Genomic DNA, 14,714 nt, shown 5'->3' with positions numbered 1-14,714 from the left:
CAAATTACAGAGTTAAGTCAATATTCTTATGTACCAGAAGTTTCAACTGAAACTCAAATGTATTTTCTTTTTCTCTTATATGATAATCCAGAATATGTTCTTTGCCTCCCCGGCATATGTCAAAAGCGTTCACTGGGAAATATGAAGATAAGATTCTGTGAAAACCTAATTAAACCAACCTGTTTAATTCTTCTACTTCACACTCAGAAAGCCAATTTATTAATTAACGATAAATACTGACAATGACTGCTTCTTCAATATAGCTTTTTTTTGGGGGGTAGCTCTTGTTTACGGTAAATTGACAAAATAATTGTGATCATGATATGAACCAAGAAAATCAAGACAGTTTTCCAGATTTCATTTTATGATACTCAAGTGTTCATACATCTTCATGCAGGAATAAAAGCTGGCATACATGCCAAATTAATGCATCTCTTACCGCAAAAAATTATTTATGTACTAAAATATGAAAGGATCAAGTATTGTTAAGTATGTCAATGCCTATACATGATATATTGAAGAGCTGAGATTTTAGTTATTAAAAAAAATCCAATACTTTGTTTCAGTTATTGACATACCTGAAATAAAAATATATGAATAAAAAATAACCTAAAGCATTTTCTACCTTTTTTCCTTATAATTGCTTGATAGCTTGTACTGCATGGACAGGTGATAAAAAAGCTAAATCACTTTCTTGGGTTGCACTATTATATATATTCATTGAGTGACCTCTGAAGTATATTTTGAAAATACACTTTTTTTGGAATGTACTGTCATTTATATTTATCTATTTATAGAATATCTAACTTATCAATGGTTCACATCAAATTATCAATTTAAATATTAATGTACATTTAAAAATTACTAAGATTTATAACATGGCAAGAAATGATGCAATTCTCCTCAAATCAGAATCACTGAATAGGCCTAATCAGTTAAGAGGTATTAAACACAGAAGAGATAGCATTCTGTCTATCCATATATTAATTAAAACCATTTTATATGAAAATATCCCCATCTTTTAGAGCATGTAACTAGACACTAAGTAGCCAGTATTCCCTATAGATGATTTCATATATTTCATCATAAGAGATGCATTTCTAGACTCAGAAATTATTAAAGTTTCATCTGTTCTATTCTAGATGAATATTTCTAGGCATTTCTTCCCGCCGCTCTCCTAAGCAGCACATACTATGATCAGTTCCTGGATAAAAATGAACTGTGTCTTCTGTTTGATTTAGAAGAGGTTTTGTCTATTTTTTATCACTGAATACTGAGAAAAAAAGTTGAGGCACCAGGGAGTTTTCAGTCCAGCTGTTGTGGCATAAATCAATATTTAAAATGCACAGTGGCAATTTTTCTTCCTTTGAAAGTAGGACTTGGTGCCCTGAATTCCTGTACTGTTAAATGCAAGACTTTATCAGTGTTAAACACAAACCCTAATATTGTTTTTTATCCAGAAGCACTACTCCACTGACAAACTAAACAAAACAGTAATATACTTCAGTCATGAAGTAAATATAACAGTAATAAAATTTTTAATTTGTGTTTGATTTTTGTGCTTCCCTGGAGGAATTTTCAAGCTATAATACTTTATGAATGAGGAGTTAAAACATTCCAGCTTGAGTGAAATAAGTCCTTCAACCTTATTTCTTGATTTCCCAGAGTTAGAACTATAAACTTTTGAGAGCTCATGAGTGCATGGGTAAAACTGGCCAATGCAAAGATTCCTGGTTGAAAATACAATCTGTTTCATCATTTTCCTAGGGATAAATCTTCTGCTAAACATTACTTAGTAAGGTACAGGTGAACTGCAGGTATTGTGTGCATCATCTTATTGCCACCAACTTCTCATGCGTGGGGTTTATGAGCCAGGTGACAATATGCAATTTTGCTGCCATATCCCTCTCCTACATTTCACTATAAAGCTTTTAATTCTGTAATTATGTCCCCGATGCAGTGTACTCTGTGACACCCCTCCCAAGTGGGCAGATGTTCCTAGGCAGATATCTTATGTTGTGAAAGGAATCTCCCTTGGGTTTAGCACTGTCAGACTGCATTAAGAGCAGGTATGAAAGGTAAGAAGCAGATGCGTCGTGCTATTTCTGTTTGACACACTGTCCCTCTAGCCAATGTTTTCTACTGGTACAGCAACACTGAGCCAACAGTCTAATGAATGGAGCCTGCAGAATACATTGTTAACCTGCAACCTCATCCGGTCTCCATGCAGTCTATTAAGTCAGTACTCCTATTATTCACATTTTTGTGTTTACTGCTGCTGATACATTTGTTGTTGTACTTTATTTTGCTCCCAATAATATACAGCTGTCTCAGAACCAAAATACCTAGGTGAGTAGACCTGCGCTGGAGGGAGAAGACGAGGAGGCTGTGAGGGGCAGTTAGTGACCTGCCGACTTACTTGAACGACGAAGCTTGCAGCATCTCTTTTTGCCTCTGTCTCTTCACACTGACGGCCCCAGAGCACATCTGCGTCACATGCAAGGGAGGGGGCGGCTTGGTGAGAGGCGCCGAGATAGACAGAAAATTGTATACTGAGGACCTTGACAGCCTCACGGGCGGGATTTTTTTTTTCCCCTCCTACGTACTGTGCATATAAAGGAGCCCCGATTTCTTTCTGTGACAGCTCTCAGGCTTTGCCATCCCAGATAACGGCAGGCATGGGACTCCCCAGAGAAACGGGATGGGAAGGCGGGAGGTGGAGAGAGGCTTCCAGGTGACTTTTTCCTCTCTGCCTGCACTCGGTCACGGAGCTCTAAGAAACTGAGGAGGTGCCACCTGCCTCCCGCTGTGGCTGCTGCCGCCGCCGCTCCTCTCCGGGCTGTAGCTCGCTCCCCCGTTAATCAGATTAGCGCGTCGTAGCAGCCTCCCTTACCCGCTCTTCCCTCGCAAGAGTCCGTCTCCCCTGAGAGATGTCTCTCAATTCTGCCTCTCTCTCCTCCCCTTTCCACTGATCTCCGTGCAGTTCTCGTCAGCTCTGGGCATCTCTCCCTCTCTCTTTCTCCCTTTCCTGCTGGGTGTCTCTACCTCCTCTTGGCTCCGTGCATCGCTCCATCCATCCTCCCCCTCTCTCCGCACTGGTGTGTGCGCGCATCTCTCTCCGCCCGGCGGCTGCCACCCCTCGCCCTACAAGCCCAGCGCTGCCCGGAGGAGCCGCCGCCGCCGCTGCCGGAGCGGGGCCGCCCCGCGCTGCCGCCGCCACCGCCGCCGCCTGGCCCTGCCTGGCCGCCGTGAGTCCCGCCTCAGCCCGCGCCCGTCCCCCGCCCGCCGCGGCACCATGTCCGGCTCCGGCAGGAAAGACTTCGACGTGAAGCACATCCTGCGCCTCCGCTGGAAACTGTTCAGCCACCCCTCGCCGGCGGGCGGCCCGGCGGGGGGAGGCTGCCTGCCGCCCGACAGCAGCTTCGAGCACTGGGGACCGAGCCAGAGCCGCCTGCTGAAGAGCCAGGAGAGAGGCAACGGCGTCTTCTGGAAGAAATCCGCCTCCTCCGCCTCCTCCTCGGCGGCCACCACTGCCAGCCCGCCCAACGGGACGCTGCTGTCCGCCGGCGGCCGGCCGGCCGCGGGGCACGGCCCGGGACCGCCGCCGCCCCGCACCGTCTTCTACGTGGAGTCCCTGGAGGAGGAGGAGGAGGCGGTGCCCGGCGGGATGGAGGTGGCCCGCGAGCCCGAGAAGCCCCTGGCGCCGCCGGAGCGGGAGGAGGCGCCGGGGGGCTGCGCCGATGGAGGCAGCCGGGCAACAGGTGACGGAGGCGGGCACAGGTAGGGGAGCGCGGCCGCTCCGGCGCCACCTGCGCGGCGGGCGCGGCCGGGTCCGCGGGGTCATCGCGGGGCTTTGCGGCCCCGGGGGGCAGTGGCGGGGCGGGGGCGCAGCCGGGCCGGTGTGCTGGCGTTGTTGCGGGAGGGTGAGGGTCTGGGCGCGGGACGATTCCTGCAGTTTGAACTGGCAGGGTTTGGAGGCGGAGGGATGGGCGGCTGGAGGGCTGCCCAGAGTCCCGGGAGAGACCGGCCAGCCTCACGGTCAACGTGCCGCGGACCAGCGATGCTGCCCTTGGCCTGCCCCTGGCCTTGCCCCTGCTCCTGGCCTGCGGCTGCCCCTGACCTGTCCCTGTCCTTGTCCTGTCCCTGTCCGCGCATCCGCCCCCGCACCTGCGCTGCCCCTGCCTGTGGGGTTGGCCCGAGACCAGGCGCCTCTCAAAGCCGGCGCTCCGCGCTGGGGATCGTCTCTACCCAAGTTTCTCCGAAGTTTATTAAAACGCTAGCGGGAGGTGGTGTTGTTCTGGGTACTGCGATGACAGGTGAAAGCTCGAAAGTGAAAGCGTCCACTTTCCTGAAACTCGGTGTTACAGCCTACCTCAGTGAAAAATAAGACTTATAAGAATTTTATGAGTCATCAACCGAGTGACACATGAAAGGATGTAAGAACAAGAAAGACACATCCAGATTCTTGCGTTTGATACAAACACGTTAATGTTGAATTGCTTTTCCTTCCCATTTCCTGACCTCCTCATGCCCAACTGAAACAGAAATTAAAATTATTTGAAGAAGGAAATGTAGCTAACAGAGAGCTTTCAGAAAAAAACTCTGATACAGATAGTCCTAAGGGTAAAATGATTCATTACTTTTACTTTACTTGCCTCCAGTTAAGATTACTTCATTTTATTTCCTTTGTCTTTTTTTACTTTCTTTCCTATGGAGAGAAATTTACTGTTCTGTTTCTAAACATGAAAAGAAATAAAAGAAATTATTTCCTTTGTTTTTTTTTTCATATTGAAGGTTAAACATATAGTATTAAATATTTTATGACATGAAAGGACAGCACTTTGTGTGTGTTTGGATTAGTACAGCTGTAGATAAAAATATGGGTGTGTAACTTTGAGTATGTTACACCTTTTCAGAGAGCCCTAAAGCGTATATTCTCTCCTTGAATCTCTTATTGTTTTGTCAGTTAGCATAGTTGATTTCATAGGAGCTGCATAATTTAAACTCGTGGAATAGCTGCTACGTGAGTTAGGGTATATTTTTTAAGCAAAAGCAATACTGAAGTTTTTATGAACACTGGAAGTTGTTCTGAGCAACAAGAAGGTGCTTATCCTAGGATTCAATTCAAATAGGTGTCAGATACCCTACAAAGACCAGTAATACACCAACCTTAAAAGTATATCTTCAAGGTTTTTGAAGAGGGAATGGGAGAGGTTAAAAGCTATTATAAATATAGTTTTCATTCTATGGACTTTTCATTTACCTGTGTCACTGATCTGACATTTTCTAGAGATCTGCATACTAACAGAAACTTACTCAGTGGCACTACTTGATTTGTACATAAAAGTTGACTTGATAGAATGTATGTGACATTAGAACTCTGATAGAATGCATGTGGTAGAACTGTGTGACATCATCTATCTGATTACTGCTCTTACTGCTCTCAGTTTTCATAATCCATTTATTTCATATTCTTAATTTATTGTTACTGAAACAACACATCTAGTCATCAGTAGTTCATAATCCTGTTGAAGAAATATGCTCAAATTTGTTCAGATTTAAAATAACTGCTTCAGGAGATGTGATATCATTATTAATGAAAATGCCACCTTTTGAAGTATGAAAACGTTTAAGATAGTTTTAGAGTCTAAGACTGTTTCTTATCAAAGAGCCTTTCATTTACCTCTACAAGCTTTGTATGTTATGTCAAGAGGTGGTCAAGTGCTACAAAAATGACAGTTCTGTTCTTGAAAGTTCTATGGTCCAACAATCTTCTAATGCCCTGGAAAGTTATGTCTCACTCATTCTATAGACGTAAGTCTTTTTATAAATGTCTTTTTCTGCTATTGACATATATGTAGAAGGAAAAATTGCTTTTTGTTTGGTTTTTGTTGTTTTTTTTAGTGCCTACTAGAGTGTTGGTTGGATTATTGTTTGGGGTTTTTGTTTCTTTGTTAGGTTCTTTTTACTATTTTTTCCCAGTTGGTCTCCTCAGCTTGGTACGTGAATTTTATATGGTATCCTTTTTCAGCTCAGCTGGATTTCTTTTTCAGTGGAGTTTTAGTTACTGTTTCTACTTCTAAGCTAAACACAAAGCTGGAGGGTCTTGAATTATTGGGTTTAATGTTCGGTAGGTATTGTGGGATTTATTTAATGAGAGATTATGGTTGTGTAATAATAAATACATTCTACTTTACTGATCTGAGTTTTTTGCAGGTTTCTGAAGAACATCCTGTCATGTCAATTGTACAGTATATCTATGTATAAGTAAGGTATAAATGTGGATAGTCCTACTGGCATTAAGAAGATTGAAGAGTTAGATAGGGCATGTTATAAAGTACTTACCTAATTGATCTACTTTCCATATTGTATCTGTAAAAAAAATGTTTTACAGTTAACAATTAGAGTTAGAACATGGTCTGATTGCTTGAAATTGCTTGGAAACATGCATATCAAATTGGTTTAGAGCTGGCATGACAAAATTGTCAATAGATGCAGTGGGTATTTAAAGATTCTTTTTTTTGATCTTCACTTCCTAAGACAAAACTGTTAGGAAAAAAATCTATAATGCAAATTTATAATTAGGATTTACAAATCAGCCTCAAAATGCTTGGAAAATACCAGTGCAAAGATTTGTGATACATCTATCAGAGCCTCAAAGTTTATAATGGAGATTTTACATGCTCATGATGGCTCTTTTTAGGTGACTTGTTCATCAACCCCCAACATGAATGGGGTTCACTTAACAGGCAAAGAGTTAGTATTTTAACCCCTCCTTCCTGAGTAGGTGGGAGCATGTTTTGCTTGCCTCACACTGTTCAAATCCTATGAAGATGTAATTCCTCATGAGCCCTTGGCACTGTTCACCGCTACACTCAGTATGTTCCTCACAAACTAGTAACAGGTTTATTTTTACAACAGCCCTATTTTACAGTGGAGGGGCAAGCCAGAGAGAGAGATAAAAAAAAAAAAAAAACAAAAAAAAAAACATTGAATTGATTGGTTTCAGTGAATATAGCACTTTTCTCCCACTGCTTTCTCTGTTCTCAGTTGCACCCATAAATGATGAGCCCATCTGCAAACCAGTCCCAGACTCCTCTGGTTGTGTGTGAGAGGAGTGGAGAACACAGGATTCAATTAACATTTGGTTTAAGAGACAGTTCCAAGATGAGTATGCCAGATATGCCTAACCCACGTAAAGCAAACACTGACAATGCAGAAGTCTTTCATAAAACATACAAGAATTTGAAAATACAGTTTCTGATAGAAGATGGCAAATCCTCCCACCATTAGATACTTTCTAATAGTGTCCCGTAAAGAAAGAAGCAAAAGGACTGAATACTGTGCCTTCCTCATACATCAGAGTTTCATGCTCAAATGTTGAATCACTAGAAAAGTAATGAGGAGGGCATTTTACTGTGTTTCTGTCAAGTTTTGTCTGTGGGAAGTAAAAAATTCAGTATTATTGGGAATCCAAAAATTAATAAGTGAGAGAATGATTTTATAATTCAAACATTAACTGAGAAATTTAGTTTGCAAGTCTCTGTGGTCACAACTATTTATTTAAATTAAATCACTATGATCAGTGTAGAATGAGGAACATAAAAATGTGCATGGTTAAATTATGTGATCAAAGATTTTGTATAAGCATTTCTTTTGTATTTTTCTGCTCTGAGCCCACAAATGCTGCATTTTGATGCTTTTGCCCATTAGTTTCCACTTCCAAGTCTTCTTCCTTTTCTCCTAGCAACCTACAACCTTGTGGTTGGCATGCTGCTGTAGAAAGTTACTAATTTGAAACCTATCAGGATGAGCAACATTCTCAATGCAGCTTTCTAATTTAATGAGAAAATATTTTGTTCTTTTTAGAAAATGTAGATAAAACTGTCATAAAAATTTGCTACTTGACTACTTCATGTACTGCTGTAAGTTTATCTAGTCTTAGGAGAGGATTCTGGTCCCTGGTTTCTAAGTAAATGGAGCTTCCTGTTTGCAGCTTTCATCTTGGTACCTGAACTTACAAGAAGAGGAGAATCAAGATACCTTCCTATGTCTTAGTCTACCCTGTGAGCTCTCACAGCTTCAAGTATTTTCACAACTGATCATGTGGCCTTTCTGAGGTGCTATTATATTTGAACCATAGCTTCCTTCTCCTGTGATAATCAGATCCTAAAATTGGATCCTAAAGAACTCAAATTAATAGCTGCTTATGTTTTTGTATTATCTCATATAGACTGCTTTGTTAAGAAGGTAATTTAATACTTGGGGTGGAATATAGATCACACCATTTTGCATTTCTAGGTTATGGAATCATAAGAGGATAATCCATTTGTTTTTGTCATAAGCCAGTTTTTCAACTTTATTATGAAACTTCTAAAAATGGTTATATAACTTGTAGGCTTTTATATTTATACTTTCAACTTTTACAACAAAAGAATCAGGGTTCCTACACAACACAGGCCACAGACCTTTCTCCTGGAAAGTTCTTATTCATTCTCAGAGGATCTATGCTCCGTGCATGGGATGCAGAAGAATCAGGTGATAAAAATAGTGCAAGATCACATAGCTGGAGACTGTGTATATATACGTGAATGGAATTTGACAAGTTACAAAGAGACTGTAGGTCTAGAATTTCATAACTTTAAAAACTGCCTTTGGTTCTTGTAGAACAGCATTTCTAAAGCTTGGCTGTTTGTTTTGGTTTGGTTTTTAACAAAAGAAGCGGAAGAGCACACAAGTCACTTCATGTACTGTCCCTTCTTTTGTCCATCACTTGAATACAGAACTGAATGCGGAACTGAGGATTCACTCTGTATGCCATTGCAACTTGAACTGGTAGGATAACTGACATCAAAAGAAAGTTCTTAATTTTTATGTTGGTTATTACAATGGTGATTGTATACTTTTTCTGCAGAAAGATTGAGGACTTCAACAGGGGAAGATATTGCAAGTCTTTAGAGTCTTCCGCTGCATAAGGAATTCTAGTGACAAACAGGTTCATCTATCTTTCTTCTTGGTGCTATGGAACTTACTGTCTTTTGTTACATCAGCTTTATTTTTTTTTTTTTTTCTTATTGAATATGTATTGTCCTGGACCTTATTCTTGCTTTTTCCCCCTGCTTTTCATGGTCTCAAAGGATTCCCAACCTGTACCTTGTCCTGGATGCTTCCAAAAATAAAGTCAGATTTCCCCTGGTTCATTAACAGCTTCTTGGACCTCTCATTCTTCTTTTTCTCCCTAACTATCTTGTAATCTTTGAATTTCATGATCATTTAAACCTTCCCTTATCTCCTTAGTAATTTTTTAAGAAAATCCTAATAGAATTCTTATTCCTATGTTTTTACCTCAGCTCCCCATTTTACTTTGTTCTCTGATTTGTTTTATCACCAGCTGCCAAGCTGATGGTAGTATTTGTTGTTTAATGGGTCAACACGACCCTTTAGTTTGAGTAACTCATTCAGTCCATAGTGGGGATTTCTCTTATCTCATCTCATCTCATCTCATCTCATCTCATCTCATCTCATCTTTATCTCAGATGCACATTTTTGAATAAGGTGAATTATCTTTCAGATGTTACTATTTCTCTTCATTGAGTGTAACAATAGTCTAAAGTGGCTAGTTCAGGTTCAAATGTTTGGTTTAAATGTTTAATGTTCAATTAAATTTGGTGAAAAAAGAACACCATTTGAAGTCTGCATTGCAAATTCAAACTGTTCTAAAAAGATAGAATAAATGGATGGAATTAATCAAACCTATTATATTTTCACAGTGTTAGTAAAAAGCATATCACTATCTCAATAAAAGTATGGATGCTGCTAGAAAACATGAGCCCATTAAACACATTATGAAGCAAAGAACTTGAACAGTTTTTTAGTTGTTGTTACCCATGTACTTTCAACATTGAAAAAAACCAACCATTCTTTTTTCCTCTGGACTAAGTTGCACTGTTTTGCAGGAATATTTTTAAAAAAATACAACATTAAGAAAAGTTTTGGCAGTGAAGATGTCAGTTGCACAGGGAGTGACTGAATCAGTGAAATACCTCTAAAACTATGGACCTTTTAAGGGTAACATCAAAGAACATTACAAAAGGGAAATGCTTTTCAACCTTTTCATAGTCAAAGTAAAAGAAAGAACAGAGAATAGCCATCTTGAAAATCCAATTGATGGTGAATCATTATAGATAAGTCTGCAGAAATACTGTTGACCTGAATATATTTTTTTCCCTCGATAAAACCATTTCTGGAATAATAACAGTAGGGACCTATATAAGTCTATATATGCTCAAATAAATATGTATCATCTGCATTTCTCTCTTAATATAAATATGATTAAATTTACACATATTGAAAGTGCATATATGTATATAATTTATATAGTTCTTAATAAATAAATTAGAGTTGATTCCTATATAATATTTTTGTGAAGAGTGAAGTTCATTTAAATATTGTATATGGAAAAAAAGAGCATATTGCTGGAATCTGTTAAATTCATAAGAATGCTGCTGATACATACAGATAAACATACTCTTAACACATGATCATTGCTTTCCAGCAGCTACTTCTTATCCTTGTGACACATTTTTTATACCCTGTTGAAAGCAGTTTAAGAATTTGCTCTTTCTTTTTATATCTCAAGCTTGCATTTTTTTAGGTGAAAATTTCTCCTTAAATGTTATGCTATGATGTTTTGGCAGAATTTCCTAGCATACAAATTTCCTGGTGTTGTTATAACAATTTTTTAGAATACAGAATTGATGATCTAAAGTAAACTATGTACACTAGGGAAAGAACTATATGTTATTAAAAGTTCCAGAAAGGAAATTTGTCCTGTAAAAAGTTGAGAACTGCTGCAACTTCCTCAGAAAGACAAGTAACTGTGTAATGATCCCTAACAATACTAGAAAAATATTCCCCAAATCCCCAAACCTCAACTTTACCAAAAATTTAATGTCATCAGTACCTAAAATTTCTGATTTTTATTTCAAAAAGTCATAACTTGCCAGTAATTTGAGATGAACATAGATCCAAAATACTAAAATATTATGACTTTTTAGTAAGAGTGTTAAGTACAGGTTATAATTTTGTTTAGAGGTTTTTCCATTAGTAATTTAAATCTTTTATTTCTAAATTTTTGAAAATGTTACTTTTAACTGTAATATCAGGTTGAGACATTACCATCATTTACACTTTTAAAATAGTCTTTTAAGTGAAAACATTTTTCTGCATAAAAGAAAGTAAGTTTCTCCAAAATTCATGTTAAAATTTAACTGGAAATTTCAATACATGCTTCAAGTTTATGTCACATTTTTCTTTCCATATCTTCTATTTCCAGCTGAAGTCTTGAGTATTTGTACTGGCTATGCTGAGGATAACTGTTAGTTTAAGCCAGTGGTACAGTTCTGTAGTCCTAGTGACATATATTCAAGGCATCAGAGGTGATTGTCATGAGTAGCCTGGTTTTCCAAACCACAGTTGTAATCATGTCTCCTGTTTCTTCACTCTTCAGTTCTTTAGTGCATATCTCCCTGCCACATTTTGGCAGTCACACAGACCTTTCCTACCAGTTAGGATCCTCAATCCATTCTTTCACTTACTCAGGCACATCTTATCTCTCGATTTCCATTTTCACTACTTTATGTGGAATTTCATTTGTTCTTCTTGACTCATGGAAAATATTGACTTTAATTAATGAGATAAAATGGAAAATAAATGATGGGTGTTTGATTCTCAGAAACGAGCCAACAGAAAAACACGGAGAGAATTAAGACTTGGTTCAATGTGGTGTGTATTTCAAAGTTTGGACTTCAACTTATTATATTAAAATGGAACATTGGAAATAAAACATGTAAGATTATGTAAAATTGAAAATAGGAGCTTTTATATTTTAGTGTTTGCCATTATCTCAAAATGTATTTGAGAGATGGAAATTTCTTTTTCAAAACTTAAAAATTATTTCTTGACTCTAAATCAACAATCTTTATCACATGGGATTGATTTCATGATTTTAATAAGGCAATTATTTTCTTATTCTTTATTAAGTAGCTTGGTGTAATTTATGAAACACATCATCTGCAGTTCATTCTTTTTTTAACTGTATCAGTCAACTTTTCTGTTTGACTATATTTCATCAACATTAAAATATTCAACCTTTTCTAACATTTGTATTTTCCTGTCATCTGTTTTCATCCTTCCTCCCACTCTTACCATATGGAAAAAACAGCACTGTTTTGACCTTGGTGTCTTTTTGCTGCTATGTAGGTTTGCTTTGTGCAAAACTCCTGAAGGAAAACAAAACAAAATGAAATTTTAAAAAATCACAAAAGATCCTTGAATCTGAATGGGTATAATCACATGTAGCAACTTTGCCGAATATAGTCCAGGGACTGAATCCTATTTGGCCTCCTAATTATTCCTAGAGATTCTACAATGGTTTAAGTGATCCATACCTAAAAATAGTATTGAATTATGTAAGGAGAAAAAAGTACAGGATACATACCTCATGCCAAATTCTGTTGTGCTGTGTGTTTTTGTTTGAAACTATAGTTTCTGAGATTATTTTCTATTCTAGCTGGGAATAGGTTGTTTCACAGTGCAGAAGTTGCTTTATCTTCAGCAAGTATGGAGAAAACATTATAAAACCCACTGCATATCTGTTTGCAGGAATATGTGGCACTTCAGATACTCAGCTTTTAGTTCTTGGATGGACTTCTGATTGCCTACAGAGATATAATTTCTTTTCATGTTCTAGACCACTCAGGTGCATCACCTGTCCAAGCCTTCAGGGCAATCTGGTTCACTGCTTTCTTTCTCATATTCCTTGTTATTTCTCTACTTGTAAATTGGAATATGCAATATTAGCGTACCTCCATCCACTACTAATTTCCACATGCATTGCTATGTTTTTATTCATGCAGTCAAATGATAATAGTTTATGAATGTCCAAAAGATTAAATTTATAAAATTATTGCTGTTATAGAGCTTTGTAATGCTAATCATCATGCTAAATGCAAACCTTCTGTGTGTAATGTCTGATGGCTCTTATTTATGATTTATTTATTTATTGAATTCTCTTCTGTCAGTTGTTGCATCATATTTTTTGCTATTAACTTATCCACAAAGATAACCACTTTTTATGTCAACTATCTGAAGTTGAGAGCAAAAATACCCCTTCAAAGTAACAACAGTAAGAGTAACTCCAAAGTAAATGAGACATCAAAAATAGGGAAAGAAAGAGGAGAAAGAAGGGAAGAGAGAAAATAAACAATAAACAACTCCATATTTTCAGTTAGTGGGAACAGTTTTTTAAACTATTTTTAGTCTTCTATTGATAAACATAAGAACTTCAAACTACTGTCACATCTCAGAAGTTGTTTTTTTTAATAGCAAAAGCTTCAGTTAATAATTGTTTGTTAATCAACAATGCCCTCACCAACATATTTGATGATAATTAATCCTCCTGAGTTAAGTTTTTGTGTATCTTGACTCTAGTATTTTAATTCAAAAGATTAATGACTTTTGTTTGAAAAGTAATAGTCTTTGAGAGGATAGAAATTTAGATGAAAGTGAATGCTTCCGTGCACTGTTCATTGGAGATGTAAATGGAATTTATGAAAACTGCTATAAAAGGGATTGAAGAGGAAAGCCTTGACATGCAAAATTAGGAACAGTAGTTATATCAGTAGGAATTCAGGTTTTTCTTTTGCACCCCTACTTTCATTTTAGTCAATAAGGACTAAAAAATGAAGTAAAGCATATGCTTTTTAAAAATAGAAATGAAAATATTCTTAAATTATTCACCCATATGTTACAGGAGAGAATTAAAATACACACAATAGTCTTGAAAAAAGGAAAAGACCTCTGAAAAAATGATTATGGAATAGTGCAACTTGCTATCCTGTCAAACAGTAATTAGCAGAGATGTGAATTAGGATCAAATGTCTAGATAGCATTCTGTAGAAGTGTTGGTTGCACTTAGTACAAAGCAAGTAAAATATGAATCAAGTATTCCATATTGGCACTAAAATTTAATCATAGGAGTAGATGAACAGACACATAGCCTGTGAAAAAAGGAATTTCTATTATCTGATTTGTTTGGCTAGAGCCTCAGCTCTACTGTATTGTCCAGAACAATCGAGAAATGCATGGATTGTTGGAAGAAATTCCAGGTAAAAACAAGTTACTATCATTTTAGAAAACACATTGTACCAAGAAAAGATTATCACAGGAAAGAAATGTTACTGATTTTCTAAAATACCCAACAGATTTCATGGTAGTGAATGTGATGTGAGTGATGTGGACTCAATAATATCTTGGATTATAAGATTATAGTAAACTAGACAAACCTCTGTCAATCGTGACATGTTTAGACATGACAATCTTTTTGCCTTGAAGAAAGAAGAACATTCAATAACTTCTCACAAACTGTCACTAAGTATCTTTCTAAGAAAAGGTTGCCTGCAGATACTGACACAGATTAAAAAAAAAAAATCTAACCTTTTGTATGAGGACTCAAAGTTTTTTATCATTTACTTTTTATAACAGTCATTGAATATGTCTTTTAGAATTGAAGTGCATCCTCTCTTTAAGTTTTATGAGTTCATCTGATTCGCTCTTCCGCTAGAGTACTGTGGTGTTCCAAATCTCATGACTATGCATAACCAAAATCAGTCCCCCTCATTTAGACATTTAACATAATGCACAGACTGATATCT

General features: G+C 37.8%; 1 protein-coding gene across 2 annotated transcripts in view; it reads left to right on the top strand.

Moving 5' to 3' along the window:
- Positions 1 to 1,767: 1,767 nt before the first annotated feature.
- The window catches only part of KLHL1 (kelch like family member 1), a 183,339-nt gene continuing 170,392 nt past the window's right edge, over positions 1,768 to 14,714 (top strand). Inside the window, exon 1 of one of the 2 annotated variants that reach the window (XM_038131621.1) lies at positions 1,768 to 2,734. In XM_038131621.1, coding sequence (XP_037987549.1) covers positions 2,679 to 2,734 — 56 coding nt within the window. In that variant the 5' untranslated portion in view covers positions 1,768 to 2,678. Of the gene's footprint in view, positions 3,781 to 14,714 lie in introns of both variants that reach the window. The other variant, XM_038131612.1, reaches the window with a different exon arrangement.

Source organism: Motacilla alba, chromosome 1 (assembly GCF_015832195.1).
Source record: "Motacilla alba alba isolate MOTALB_02 chromosome 1, Motacilla_alba_V1.0_pri, whole genome shotgun sequence".
In the NCBI taxonomy this organism is placed as follows: Eukaryota; Metazoa; Chordata; class Aves; order Passeriformes; family Motacillidae; genus Motacilla; species Motacilla alba.
The sequence above is the reverse complement of the archived record's forward strand: the minus strand, read 5'-3'. Positions and strand labels throughout refer to the sequence as shown.